The sequence below is a fragment of the Lipophrys pholis genome, assembly GCF_963383615.2.
Source record: "Lipophrys pholis genome assembly, chromosome: 7".
In the NCBI taxonomy this organism is placed as follows: domain Eukaryota; kingdom Metazoa; phylum Chordata; class Actinopteri; order Blenniiformes; family Blenniidae; genus Lipophrys; species Lipophrys pholis.
The window spans coordinates 26,652,555-26,668,460 of record NC_137638.1 but is presented as its reverse complement, the minus strand read 5'-3'; the positions used below and the strand labels follow the sequence as shown (position 1 = coordinate 26,668,460).

General features: G+C 39.7%; 1 protein-coding gene across 1 annotated transcript in view; it reads left to right on the top strand.

The window, feature by feature from the left end:
* galnt9 (polypeptide N-acetylgalactosaminyltransferase 9) overlaps nucleotides 1-14,472 on the top strand; it is a 112,653-nt gene extending 98,181 nt beyond the window's left edge. The window contains exons 9-11 of the mRNA XM_080466796.1: nucleotides 335-430; nucleotides 12,397-12,564; nucleotides 13,460-14,472. Coding sequence (XP_080322922.1) covers nucleotides 335-430; nucleotides 12,397-12,564; nucleotides 13,460-13,606 — 411 coding nt within the window. The 3' untranslated portion in view covers nucleotides 13,607-14,472. The remainder of the gene's footprint in view (nucleotides 1-334; nucleotides 431-12,396; nucleotides 12,565-13,459) is intronic.
* Nucleotides 14,473-15,906: the final 1,434 nt, after the last annotated feature.

Here is a 15,906-nt window from a genome sequence, read left to right as displayed (position 1 = left end):
CAAAAGACAAGAAGGAGAATGTGCAGCAGAAATAAACTGTAAACTCAGCAAAATTCTTCTTACGTCCAGCAGATGAGCATTAGCTTTTACTAGAAGCCATGTATCGTCCACTTGACAAATGCCAGCTGTCCAGTGTTCAACTCTGTGACTGGCAGGCAGTGAATTTATCACAACTTTCCTGGCAAATGTCTGTCTGCTGAGTGTTAGAGGAAAGACTGAACCTAAACAGTGAAGTACTGTGGGGGGTGGGGGGGGGGGGGGGGGGGGCTTAGTTGAAGGACTTTGGGGTTTTTCTAATATTTCAGTTCTAAGACTCTTTTTGGTTTTTTTTCAGGTGAGAAACAGCAAGGCCAGCGGCTACTGTCTGGATCAGGGCTCCGAGGACGACGACAAAGCCATCCTCTACCCCTGTCACGGCATGTCCTCTCAGGTCAGGACAGACTTATCAACCATTTGTGGCTCCATGTTGTGTCCATCAGGCAGCCCGGGATGCATTTTGTCAACCCTGTATTGTGCAAGCAACCAAATGGTCACTGGAGCATCATCTTCACGGTTCATTTGAAAAGAATCCTACAATCTAGAAGAAAAAAATGATTGTGCTAATTCTATTTCTTCGGGAATCGACAAGCCTTAGCTGAAAGGGGCTTTGGAGTTTTTGCTACTCTGTTGGTACATCTGCTGGATGCATTCTTCTTAAAAGTATGACAAAAATGTGCTTTAATAAATAGAAAACTTCTGCAAGTAACAGCAGTATTGACCCCCATATATAGTGCACTTCATTTGTAAATAACTTTATTTTCCCAAAAGGGGCAATTTGTTGTACAGCTGCCAGAAAAAACATATATAAAAGGAAAACTATAAAAAACACACAACGCACACATGTATTTTACAGTTCTTGAGAAATACTGAAAACAGAGGATGAGTGCAGTCAGTAAGTATTGTCTGAGGTTTTTTTTGAAGGTTCTTGTATAAATCCTTGAGGTTGTTGAGTGGGTAATGTGTGATTTAGCAGCAGCTTTTCACTCTCCGGTATGATTGCTTTCGGTTCCTTTTCCCCCCAAGTGTGAGTGACATGTACCAACACACAAAAGAAGAAGTTCAAAATAACTGCAATAGAACATTCTCGCGAATTTCAATGTTAAAATTCCAGTTTGCTCAGAGAACAATTTACTGTTTGGGTTTTTTACAAAATGCCTCAACACAGTACTCGAAGGACAGTTTGTTGTTGAGTGTGATGCCAAGGTATTTCTAATTTTATCCCATGTCTACATCCTTGTTTAAGATTAGAGAGAGAACAGAAGGCTTATTTCTTACATCTATATACATATCTTTTGTTTTTGGCACATTGGCACACTCAAGTCCTCTAAAGCCATGATAAATATCTTCTTCGTTTAAAAGCAACACAACATCTGTGTCGCCGGCAAATTTAATAATATGATGATCTACAAAATGACTCTGATATGTATGGGCATATAAAATATAGAAAAAGCAGAGAGGACACAGCTTTGAAGGGTAGATGAGTAAAGGACATTTTATAAAATTCTTTCTACTCACTTGCTGCTCATTGAAAATGTAATCAACTAGCAAACTAAGTCAGAGTCAATGTTACGACAATACAACATATGTGAACATATGTAGCTGAATAGAGTTAAAAGTCAATAAAAAGTAGCTGTACAAAAGACTTACTGCATCATGTTTGGAAGACGAGGAGTTTCTCCTGTCCTCCCAACAAAAGCTTCTTTTTTCAAACGACTTCATGACGAGTGAGGCGAGTACGAGTCTGAAGTCATCAAGCGATGCTGATGTTATTGCACCAGTGCAATGACCAAGTCTTTCCAAAGATGTGGGGCAGTGTGGAGGTGAAGAAACATGTCCAGTCCAGTCTGTGAGGCCATCAGGACCGGACATCATTTCTCTGATCGGCCTTTGTCTCCATTCATTTGGATGCTATTCTGCCTTTGATACAAACAGACACTTTCTCACATAAATCATTGATGCTAAAATGATTATTTATAATAAAGGTTAAGCTCTATGGAGAGGGTGAGGTCTGGTGAGCTATTAAAAGTAGTAAGACTTTTCATGTTTTGTTATTTGGATATATGGTTGGATTTTTGGGGAGTGACCAGATTTTTAACAGAAAGTCATTTATCACAGTTTCCCAAAGTTTATTTAAAAGCTTTATTGTTAAAACGTTTGTGATTTAGGTTAGTTTTACCCTTACTTCAAAGTCTCGATGTAGCTGTGGAGATATCCTTCAACGTTTTGGAGGTCAGATTTTCAATTTGCACATATTGTAGAGATGTACAACAAACATTGTGTATAAAGAAATATCCAAGCCTAAGTGTATACTCCCACTCACAAAGCTGATGGGAACTATTTAAGTGATATTGGAGCTTTGTTTAAGTGGAAATAAAAGGCATGGTATTTGTTTGGTCAAATTGAACCCGACTTTTTGATTTGATACTGAGTTTTTATTTTTCCAAAAATTTGAATTTTTTTATTTGTTTGGTCGCACAAGATGATTATTTGACTTCAGTTTTCAACCTGCAGCAGGGTAACAGACTGTATCCTCCTTTTTGTTTGTGGACTCACTGCAATCAAAAAGATATAGATATCTTCCCATTTCTGTTTCAAAGGTTTCTATCCTAAACTGATCAATATTAAGAGCGGTGTTGTTTGAAATCCAATCTCGGGATGCATTTATTTGATATGTTTTTCTTGCTTCAACACACCTGATTTAAATACAAGCTGTCATGAAGCTCTGCGGAAGCCTGATAACAACCCAGACATTTAAATCGGGAAAACATGAAAACATGCAGGGTAGGGTTTCAAAAAGGCTGATTTGCTGTGACCACTCTTTGCCTTTATACCAGCACTATGTCTCTCAGGTATTGCTGCGCACAGCTTTGCAAGGTACTTGGCAGGCGTGTTTCTCTTCCAAGAAGCTGAGAAAACTTGCCGCAGTTCCTCTGTGCATCGAGGCCGTTTCATTTCCCCGCTCCCAGATGGACTCCATGATGTTGAGATCACATCTCTGTGGGGGCTTTGCCATCTGTCGCAGGACTTCTTGTTCTTTTTGTTGCTTCGCATAGTTCTCCATGAGACTGCTGCAGATGCCCGCTTCGTGCGAGATGGGTGATATGTAAAGATCCAAAGAGACAAATGCTTTCATATGACATGAAGATGAAACGACCGGTACATTAGAATGGAGCTTTTTGTGTCCGACTTTATGTGATTAAGTCTTCAAGATGTTATATTTGGACTGTATGAAATGAGATAGAAATGCACACAGATGAACTATAAGCATCGGTCCTCAAAACCATATAAAAATGCTCATTAACATGACATATTTACATTTTCAGTGAAATTTACGCCTGCATGGTGGTGTAGTGGTTTGCCTCACAGGAGCCAAATCCCCAGTTTGAGTCCAGGTTGCATGTTCTCCCTGTGCTCGTGTGGCTTTCCGCCCACAGTCTAATTAGAGAGGCAGACTGGAAGCAAGCGGCGGCTCGCAGGTTCGAACCTCTGATGTTTCCATGTTAACACGTTACCAGTGTAAGCATGACCTTTGACCTCCATCAGCTCCCTGGGCGTCAGCCCACTGCTCCTTGGATGTGTAGATACCGTTAACTAAGAATAGGAAGGGTTTCCTCAGGGATTAATGAACTATTAGTCTTGAAAAGAAGCAAGAGAAAGCAGCTGGATTTAGCATTAAGGGAGTAGTTAGTAATCATATAATCTTATTTGCATGTATATTTACATAATTGAACAGTGAATAGAGTAAACACTCATTTATTCCAACCATACTTCAAAAAGCTGTGTGTTGGGAAAGACAAATTGTGTGTCTGTAATATTTGCATGTATACTTGATTTTAAAGACTAAATGACTTAATCGCTCTGTAATGTATATTTAAGTTGTGTGATATGCATTCAGATTGAATATATTTACTGCATATTTTATGTTTGTATACATGAAGGATATAATTAAAATTATAATACATTTATATTCTTATTTTAACACATTTGCTTGTTTGCAGAATAACTAATCACACAAAAACAGTCATAATTGTTTTGGAGAAAACAAAAATAAATGAAGATGAATACAAACAGATTAGTCAAATAATTAGCATGAATCCCCAGTAATATTTCAGCACTGAACCCCAGTCCAACCCTAATTGATATTAAATTGGTGAAATTGCTATTCATTGAAGGTCATTAATGAAAGGAACCAAAGCACTCCTGTTCAGATTAAATTTTCCCCACATAAACAATAATATTAAGAGAATAACCACATATTTTTGCACAACATTACGAATTTGACTGTTATTCTGTCTATACTGTTTTAGCTGTGATAATCAACAGAACTTCTTAGATTGTTTTCCTCCCTCACCTTCCTCATTTATTTTCATGCCACTGGTTTAATTATAGCAACTTATAAAAAACAAAAAACAATTTGTAAAGAGCTGAAAACAAAAAAAGATCATATCAAACTCAATTAAATGGTTCAGACTTTCATTGCAGCTTCCAGTGGCATGGACACATAGTATTGTATAAAAAAGATTATATAATGTGGAGCCAAAATTCAACCGTATATTTTCCAGAATGGGGCTCAGCGGCTCGTTTTGTTTTATTCCTTTAAGGGTAAGAGAGTACAGAATACGAGGCTCGGGGGGGGGTTTGGTATAAAACTGAACTAAAACAAAGTGTCACATATATCTTGTTGAAGCTGGTGAGCATGTGAAGGAAACAGTGGAAAACTGGGGCAGTCCCGGGTGACCGTGCATGTAATTAGAAGCATATAAAGGAAGATGCAGCTTAAAAAAAAAAACAACACGTGTGCAACCTTTACTTTGAATAGAATCCAGAACAAAAGCCTCCGTGGGTGGGAGGCTGCTGTCCTGATTTTGTGCTTATTTTTCTTTGGCACAGCGAATAAAAGGCCAACTCCAGACAAAGCATACCAAGAGTATTAATGCCTTTTTTTTTTTTTACCCCGCCTCATATTACCAAACTGCTTCGTTTGCTTGCCAGTGACATGTTTATAATCTGTCATTTGAAGGAGTAAGACTCGGAGGCCGGCAGCTCACCGGCCTCCTCTCCAGAGAGATCCGTGAAGGTCCGGTGATGTAAAGCTCCACTGACTCTTTTAATCCTGATGCCCGGGGGAAATAAACAAATGGAGATGAATTTTGTGTCGTTGTATCATCAAATTATAGTCATGACCGACATTACTGAGAGTGGATCCAATTCAATTTTACAGGGCATTGTGATTTAGGGTTTTTATGTATATATATATATATATATATATATATATATATATATATATATATATATATATATATATATATATATATATATATATATATATATATATATATATATATATGAACCAACTAAAATAAATATATAATAGAGCAGTGTTTCTAAGTACTGACTCTCTCTCTCTCTCTCTCTGCCAGTGCTCCCTGTGGAAGTCTAAATCACAGATAATGTCTCACCTGCTTTTTTCCGTGGTTCTGTGCAGTGAGAGTGTTGAATGAGCTACAAAGCTGCTCTGCTCACGCGTCCACACTCCTAGCTGTACCCTTCAATCTCGATTAGATTTGAGTGAAGGTTTTTTACTGTTCAACGATAATGACTGATAATCATCACTAGAACTATTAGCAAAATGAATACGTAATAATAATAATTATGGCAGTTGCCCATGAGGTCATGTTTTCATTTGAATGACCTATAAATTAATTCATTCAAGAAACAATCCTGCCTGACCGTTTTGTTTTTGGCCTCACTATCGACCCTTAATGACAAGCCACGACTCAAATACGGAAAAACACTCAACTGTTCAAATTCTTTGAATTATAATATTGTGAAATTTGAATCTGCAACAGTCAAAAAGAATACTTCTGATAAATGACAGACTGACCTGTAAAATAAGGATGTAGAAAGGGAGACGTTCCCAATTTTGCTCAGTTAGTTGTATTTTAAAAAATGAATAAATAAATAAATAAATATCTAAACTTTTCACTTCAGTAATTTTAGCCTTTTTTAAACTAAAGCATGTCGTCATTCACAGATATAAAATCCAATGTATTCAAAATGGAGTTCCAGATGCCGTTCTAGATTTGATGGATTTATCTAATAACACAAAACACACTGATGTTTTGATCCTCCGTTGTTCTGAAAATAATAATATAGTACTACGTTTACGACAATGTTCTTGTGTTTTCCCATGCTCATTTAGCAAATGTAAACAAACTTATCTACTAAACATATTATCTACTAAACGTATTATCTACTAAACGTATTATCCACAAACTGTAAGGGAATGTCAACAAACAACACTTGGTTGAATTTTATCCTGACATTGTCTCTGCCCAGGCAAAGACCTTTAACTCACAGCAACCAGGAGAATCATTGCTTTGAACAGTCTTTCCATCCATCCATCCATCCATTCCCATCTCTGCCTGCCTACGTGCCGAAGGGTCCTTGGGCAAGACACTGAACCCCAAACCGCTCCCATTGGAGTGACAGTGACTTGCATGGCTGCAGCCTCCAATGGTGTGTGAATGTGTGAATGTGATGAACCATGTAAAGCGCTTTGGGGCCGCTCACGCAGCTGTAAGGCGCTATATAATTGAAGTCCATTTACCATTTAAAAGTGTATTATTTGAAAAAAAAAACTATTTAGCCATCAGGCTAAAGAGAAAGACTAATCTGTCAAAAACAAAAAAAACAAATAAATGTACCAAGAGAGTTAGACGGAGAATTGGCTTCATTGAAGCAATGGACAAAATTAGAGCAGAGCGCATTTTTGGATTGAAAAACTGGCAAATTAAAGTTTGAAATGAGGCAAGATGAAGCAGAACCTGACCAGAAAGTCCTAGAGACGGTTTTTAGAACCAGAGAGTTTATCTTCAGAGAAAAAGAACTCATCGTCAAAGAATCTAACAAATAAACTGTATTTCACAGAGTGTGTCTTCAATGTACTTTTTGCAATTGTACAGGCTGTGGTGGGGGGTCGTCTAGGTTTACAGTGGTAAAAATGTGGACCCTCCATGAAAGATTGGGAACCACTGCTGGACACCACTTCCATCATCCTGTTCAGAGTCGCTGGACCCAATCCCCAGCTTACTATAGGCGAGGACAGGGTACACCATGGACAAGTCACCAGTCCATCACAGGACCAAAGAACACTTGCAAAGGTGCAAATTTTCCAAAATAGCCCTATCAGCCCAGACTCAAACACAAGCCCTTTATTCAGCTGATCCTTAATGGACTTGGTGTCCGAACAGAAGTCTGCTCTAAACACAACAAAAACCAGAGCTTGAGTTTAATCCAACAAGCAACCAAAACCATCTGGGAAAACAGGTGGGCAACACTGAAGTAGGCAAGTAAACAGAAAAGCTGAAAACAGGGATAAAAAAAAAAAGATAACTAGGGACTAAACAGGAGGAGTTAAACAGATGAACCGACAGGCTGAGGTTTAAATACACTGAAGGGAGGAGGAAACCTGACGAGACACAGGAGACAGCAATCAAGGAGACACATGGCAGCAGAGTGTTAGGACTCACAGGAGAGGAGAAAGGACGACAACACAGGCATGAATATAGCTGTGATATGTACACAACTTTGAGGGAATCACAAACAAAGACAGAACCGGACAGGTCACCAGTCCACATAGACTGAGGAACTAGTAAACATACACAACTATGGACAATTAACTTTTTTTTTTGTCTTGGTGGGAGGAATACCCAGAGGACATAGTAACCTGACGAGAGAAGAGATGTGGGCTCCATTTACAAAAACAGCTTCATTTACACCTGATCGTTTACAAAAAAAAACACAAATACACCTGGTTCAGAGTTCCTGTGAGCATGCCAAACCTGTAGGGGGCAGTGTAACGAGAAGCATGAAGCCATGATAGCCAATCAGAGAAGGCCCCAGGTGCCGAGAAATATCACCGTTATTTAAATACCCAGGCACGTGTAAACGTGGTCGTAATCTCCTTCCAAAAAGTCTTATTGCTTTGAGGCAATCGTGCTCATGACTGTACTGCCTGAGCTTGAATGCAGAACGATTCAAGTTTTAAAGGAAGTGGTCTTAGTGTCCATTTACACGGCGTTTCATGACATTTTCAAATTAAAACAGACAACCTTTGTTGCATTTTGGGTGTCTATTTACAAGACAACATTGATCTGAGGCACTAAAAATAAAAGCTTTTTGAGAACACTCCGTGTTCATGTAAACAGGGCCGTAGTAAATAGTTCTTCTGCACATGCGTGAGTCGCACAATAACAACAATGGCGGCCTCCAGAGTGTCATGAATCCCAGTCCATAAACAGAAATGCAAAGATGATGCGTTTTCACTTGAGACGTTGCGTAAGCAGGATATCACCTGATAACTTGTGTGATGCATGCCAAGGTGTGTTGTAATTCCCTGCACACATCGTCTTTTGCAGGTAATTTGATGAAAGTATATTAGATGAACCAGCAACGATACTCTTCTGAGCAGCACCTTTCTGATGGGAGACTCTGTATTTATCAACATAGCTTTCCTGCTGCTCCCAGATGGCTCAGATGGTTTTACTAAAATTATATTTCCCTGAGACTATCAATTTCAAGCAAACTATAAAGGCTCTTTTTATCCATTTTCTATGGCACTTTATTAAATTCAAGGTTGCAGGGTGCTCAGGTTCTTCCCAGCTGACGATGGGTAAAGGCAGGGGAAATTTTAAAATCGGCAATTAAAGTCAATGCATTTTCTGGGAGGGAATGTGAGAACATGGAAACGCCACACTGGAAAGCCTCTAAGCCAAGACGTAAAACAGGAACATTCTTTAACTACTCCACCGAGGTGCTGATGCAGCAAGGTGCAGTAAACATGGCCCTCAAATCTAAACAGTATTATCCTTGTTGGTCTATGTGTGATGTGTACGGTGGTGGCAGCTGCCTGCTGCACTATGATCACTTTATTTGGTGAAAGCAGCTCACTCACAGTCCCACGCTGTACTGGAGTGACACGCAGAGCCGAGGGCCCAGGTCAAGCTCCTCTAACATGTCCTGTAATCTCAGGCATAACTTCCTGGTGATGCAAGTCACAAGAAGCTCAGCAAAATGTAAAGATTACAGCCTAACACAATGTACACACACTCCATCTCATATTCACTTTATCGCAGCGGCACTTGTAGTTAATTGGGAATCTCGTGATTAGATTGACCTTCAAAAAGTGGCAGCAAAACTTCGAGAACAGCAAGAAGGCAATGGAGCGACAAATGTGGCCGCATGAGGCACAGGTTAATTGACTTGGAAGAGTCATTTCCTTGCCATAATTATTTGTTATGGTCTCATTTTAATTGTATTAGTGTATTAGAGGCTGCCAGACTGAGCGGTAAACAGGCATTAGTGTGGATTATGTGGGGTTTGTCTTGTGCCCAGCCATAGTTTACACCTTGGTTAAATCTGCTTAGAGCATTATCGCCCTGAAATTCTCACAACAATGACAAAATACCATGAATAATTCATGATAAAATTGCCTGCAGTAATGACCTTTACGCTGTTGGCTTGTGAAAAATTGCAGCGTTACGTGTCTCACATTTAAAATATATAAATAACTGTCATTTCTTAACCCATCAATTACATAAAGATAAATTATGAGCAACCCGACCAGCTCTGCTGGACCTTAAGTCACATAAAAATACTGCTTCTTTGTTGTTTTTATTTCTTCTGAGAGACTGTTTAATAACGGTGTTATTGTGTTATTTATTTAGAAACGCCCACGTAGACCACACGGCGTGGGTTGGGTGTCTCCATCCATTGTCCACAAAACAGTCCTGGGATCAGTTGTTAGTTGATGAGATTTTGTTGTGAAAGTGACTGAGTGCATGAATAAAATCTCTTAATGGTGTGGCCACAATATCAATCAATCATCCAATTAACCAAACCTAATGACGGTGCCTTTCATGCAGGTTCGAACAATTCAAACAGCTTCACAGATGATTAACATGGAGATAACGGGACAAAACAAAGGAGACCAAGTAAATAAAAGACAAGAAGGCATAATAAGAGTGATTCTCAACATCAAGTCAAACAGTGGATCAAGAAAATGGGAAGAACTTGCAGTTCTCCCTGCGTATGTGCCAGTTTTCCTCTTGGCACATAAAAAAATAAATAATAATAATTATATATGCTGGAGGAAATAAACAAGTTATTTCTCAAGTCTCAACATCTTAATGTTGTCACACTGATTCAGTTCTTACTCTGTGCTTCATTATAAAGCTGTGTGTGTGTGTGTGTGTGTGTGTGTGTGTGTGTGTGTGTGTGTGTGTGTGTGTGTGTGTGTGTGTGTGTGTGTGTGTGTGTGTGTGTGTGTGTGTGTGTGTGTGTGTGTGTGTGTGTGCGTGTGTGTGTCAGGACAGTCAAAGCTGCTTTAATACCAAAGACCTTCCTTATCTTTGGCATCTCATTTTTTCAGGGAGGAAATTTCCCATAAATAATAAATGTTATCTCCACTATATCCTTACGTAATAGATACATATCTCTCCAGTCTTTCATGTGCAGGATTAAACAGCGAGGGATCAAGTTTTAGTTGGGGGAAATATAGTGGCATTAATGAGCTTCACACTGTGGGCTTCGTGCTCTGAAGTGTTCTACGCTGCGTCTTTAAATCTGGGAAGCTTTAAATAAAATGTCTGGAAAAATAAGATTTTTTTTTCTCCACTTAATTGCATTTGACTTTAGATTTTAGTTTGAAAAAAGAAATGCAAGATATCTGTGGCAACGTATTGTCAAAGTTGCATTTGAAAAGCAGCGGAGGCCAGCTGCTGACTTCGCCCCGGACTGAAGCAGCTAAAACTACAGACGGCGCAGATGTGAGAACCCCCGAGGAAATTGTTGCAGTGACGATTTCTAACAAATAGCAGATGGTCCGAGACTGCCGGCATCAGCGAAGTCAGCCCCAGAGCAGATCGTGTGACGTAAAGGAGAGTCTAAAGTGATGTGCAAATGTCGAAGGTTCACAATATAAAACACGTGTCATGAATTCAAGGAAACATTGTGTACAAACAACAAACCGACATAGTGGCCATCAAACCAACAGAAAAACAAAAAGTATGACAGTCTGGATTTTATGTATTTTACAGGAAGCAGCAGAAAGAGAAACAGCCTGGAAACAAAAAAATTATAGTTATGCTTCAGATATCCAAATACAGAGCCATCAAACAAAGTTCAAAAATGAAGAAGCCATTGTTTATGTGGAGCGAAACAACTCAGTCCAAAACAATCAGTTACCATGTAAATGGGATTAAAGTGACTAGAACATGCTAATGAGAGAAATTAAATCTGTAGGACCTTTTCACTGTTAGATACCTTTTTTTATACCCATGAAGGAAGGAAGGTTGGTTGGTTGATATATATATATATATATATATATATATATATATATATATATATATATATATATATATATATATATATATATATATATATATATATATATATATATATATATCAGTGAATCCATTCTCCACACTTGTGAATTTGATTGCAGTTCGATGACATTTTGCCATTTTGTTTTGTTGTAGTTCATGTTTTGATGGTCAAAGCAGAGCTGCAGTCGTGGAGCTGTTCGCTCTGACCCCTGATAACTTAGCTATTCGCCTGTTTCCAAGTTATATATATATATATATATATATATATATATATATATATATATTAGATTCCAAACAATTATATTGGACAAGGTTAACACAACATTTTGATTTCTTATATGAAACGTATGTCAAAATGCAATACTAAGATTAAATTGTGTCAACATGTATAACGCTAATAGTGTTTAATGTTTGATAGTAAATATATGATGGTAGGATGATAATATAGGAGGAAAATGAACTAGAGTGCGCCCCCTAGTGGTGTAGTGGGCTGCACTCTTTCCTCATAGTGACGATATCCCGGGTCGAGCTTGGGAGCGTTTTGTTCTTCCTGTGCGTCACTTTTTAAAGATCTTGTTTTCCTCCCACAATGAAAAATCATGTATTTGAAACTAATTGGTGACTCTACAAGAGAAATGTGTGTGCGCTTGACTGTAGGTGAAAATAGTGGGATTATAAGCGAGACAATAATAAAAGCCCAGAAGCCCACCTGTGTGGTACTGACTCAACCTTCCAGCCCTTTTCCCCTCAGACCTTTGTCGTGTCTTCAGTCTGTGTTGAAGCAGAAAAGCCGAACAGCATCACTCCACTTCCACATTCAATCACATTTCCTCACCGAAGCACATCTCAAATCTGCCGCTTGTCAGCGACGTCCTCCAAAATGCCGAGTGTGTGTTTTTCAAAGCTGTTTGAGTGCTGCTACAGCGTCGGAGCCCCGCGGCGTAACGCATCGTTTACCATTGTGTTGCAGCTCGCCCGCTACTCCACGGAGGGCCTCCTTCAGCTGGGACCCCTGGGGTCGACCACCTTCCTGCCTGACACAAAATGCCTCATTGACGATGGCAGAGGACGCACTCCCAGTCTGAAGAAATGTGACGTGGTCTCCAGGACCTCCCAGAGGCTTTGGGACTTCACGCAGGTACCAAAGGACGAGCTTTGACTTTTCACTTCTGTCTTTTAATACAACAGAAACCTCGGGAATTCATAGAGACACGTCAGAAAACTGACCGCCAAAAGAGCTTGATTCCAGACTGCAGTGTGTGGTCACGATATTAATCAGTCATTTAATCAACCGAACCTAATTAGAGCGCCTTTGATTCAGGTAAGAACAATTCAAAGCTCTTCACAGATTATTAACAATTAGATAAGAGGAAGAAATAACAAGACTAAAAAGTATTCAAGGTCAGACTGAGTCTGGATTAAAAGTATGCTTAAAAAGATCAAACGGGGAAAACAAACACTTAGGAAAGCGAAAAGATTTGATAAGAAACATTTATAGAAAACATGAAACCGAGGTTGGAAACATAATTGTTTTTGAATTCATTTTAAAAGAAAAGAAAAGAAAAGAAAGCTTAATAGGATATAGATGTACCTTCATTGTCTAATAAAACTTTAACTAAAAGCCAAGTCAAATAGCCACCTATTTCTAAACTTTTCTTTCAAGGTCTCAAAGATTTAAACTACCGATTTGATTAAAATTGTTCTTTTTGGTTTTGTAATAACTTGTGTGTTGAGTGTTTCTGGTAAAACCTCTGCTGTGTTGCCAGCGGTTAGCATTCTTGCCTCAGAGCAGCAGTTTCCCCTCAGGTATACGTTCGACCTGCCCTCAGTGAATCTATTCGCCACACTTGTGAATTTGAGTGCAGTTCGATGACATTTTGCCATTTTGTTTTGTTGTAGTTCATGTTTTGATGGTCAAAGCAGAGCTGCAGTCGTGGAGCTGTTCGCTCTGACCCCCGATAACTTAGTTATTCGCCTGTTTCCTCAAGTTCCCGGAGTCATTTATTCCTCTTTTTTGTGTGGTTTCATTGCAGAACGGCCCGATCATCAGCAGGGACACGGGTCGATGCTTAGAGGTAGAAATGTCCAAAGACGCCAACTTTGGCCTCCGCCTGGTGGTGCAGAGATGCTCCGGTCAGAAGTGGATGATACGAAACTGGATCAAGCATCCGAGGCACTGAAGCCAGACGAACAAGCTCTGAGACACTTTGGGCTGTGCTTCAAATCGCGGCTGGATCTCAAACTGTCGACGGTTCAAAGAGCCGGGGCCGGTGCCGGCGGCGCCGCCGCCGCCGTGCGGGTATTTCACACTGCGCACTGCTCAGCGCACCGAGCGCTCCAACGCCGAATCTTAAAAAGCCGAAAACGACCCAGTCATGTGTTCACAGCGGAGCTTACAGCGAGCCGCCCCGTGTGAAGGGGCGCCACAATTCTGACATTCAGCTTCATGTATAGAACAAGTAACCTGAGCGCAGCCCCCCCCCCCCCCCCCCCCCCCCCGAAGGTGGTTCTACTTCTCAGAAATGATTTAGTTTCTACTGTAAAGCTACCAGACCTTTGGAGACGAGGCAGAGTGGACGAGCTCGTGGTTTTTGTTAGTTGTTTCCTCAGAGTGCATCTGAGCAAATCAAAAAAATTTAATTGCCACCAGTTGCCACGTTACAGTGATTATCTTAAACTGTGATTTGGAAAAAATTGCATTGGACATAATGTGCAGCCCATGAAAAACATGAGGCTTCAAAGGGGCGACGAGGCTGGGAAGCTTTTCACCTGCGCTCACACAAACACACTGCAGTTCTTTGTTTGTTTGGACGGTATTGCTCACTGCCTACAGGAGCAATCATGTGCCTTTTTTCCTTGTTTTTTTTTCTCTTCATCTGACCAGGGAATGTCAGTCCCAAAAGCATGTACAAAATGATTTGAAAGGTAATAATATATAAAACAATGTACAAAACAGTCTAATGAGTAATATATTGTAAAAAAAAAAAGTGGAAAATTGATATCCGTCCTCTGATAACAATTAGGATAATAAAACCGTTTTTAAGACGCGCCGCGTCTGTGCCTTTTTCTTGAAGGGTGTTTATCGGCTCAGCATGTTTGAAGCCAACATTTGTTCCCACATCGTGGCTGCCTGAGTGTTACATAAAAAAAAAAAACACACACACATTTTCTTTTGTGCTATTGTAAGGCCAGTTGCGAACAAGCGCAGTAACATTGCTCGTCTTTTGTTGTGCCTTCTTTTACCGCCACCTCGAGCCTCCATCAGGTTTCTGGCTGAGTACACTGTAATTGTTCCAACTCGCCCGCCCACTGCATGGCACGGCTTCACAAAGCACAGAAAGCTGAAAGCGCTCAGAAAGAAACTTCTCTCCCTTTGCTTGGCTTTTTTTTTTCTTAAGTGCAGCCGACAACGTGACAGATCTGGACTCTTGACAAGCACTACATGTAGAATTGTAACTATTATTATGTCACTTTTATAAGTTGATGACAGTCGGGAAATATATATTTACATGATAATCACGGTGGCCCAGAAGGGCCAACAGCACCACACAACAACAAAAGCCACAACTTATGTTTCATTAAACTCCCTATAATCAAAATAGCCGGTGCGCTGCTCACTGCCGTTGTGGAATTTTGCTGTTGTGACATTTGTGGTTGTATTGTACCGCTGGCCCTCCTGGGCCAGCGCAGTACCGTGAGAATAGATACTAATCATAATTGTAAACACAGTTTGAGAAAATTTATACATTTGATCACTACTGGAACCTAATAATGTTAATAAATGGGATTTTCTGAATTGATATACATTAGTTGGGAAAATTCTCCTGCAAAAATGTCTTATAATAATAATTATGCAGCTTTTCACTCTCCCCTCAAAAAACTTTTATGGAAATACCATATATTGCCATTCATATCCTTATATCCTTGTTTCTATCTTTGAAGAACACCTTTAGAGAATGACTTCTGTGTGTGTGTGTGTGTGTGTGCGTGCGTGCGTGCGTGTCCAACCCTTTCAGTAAGTGCTCTTTAGATCAAGGGCGTCAAACACATTTTAGTTGAGGGGCCACATTCAGCCCCATTTCATCTCAAGTGGTCCGAACTATAAAAATAGTGCCATGGTGACTTTTAAATTTAAACTTTAAAGTTTTTGTTTCATGTGACACAGAGTATACGTGATGAAAATATTTTCAAAAAAACCAAACAACCACTACTGAAAATGACTAGATTCTCAACATAAAGACCATTTTAATGAAACCTTCGGGTGCAAAACACAATATAAAGGAACAAAAACCTTCTACACTTGTTGCGTTATGCAATGACAATGAGCTTGATGGTTTGGCGTCCCAGGTTTGAGCCTCCAGCAGGCCAGTTTTGGCCCAAGGACCTTATGTTTGACACCCCTGCATTAAAGGGTTAATCAGATTTTAGCTTTATTGTGTTTCTATTATTTGGGGAGGATTACCACGCATGAGAGGGGGAA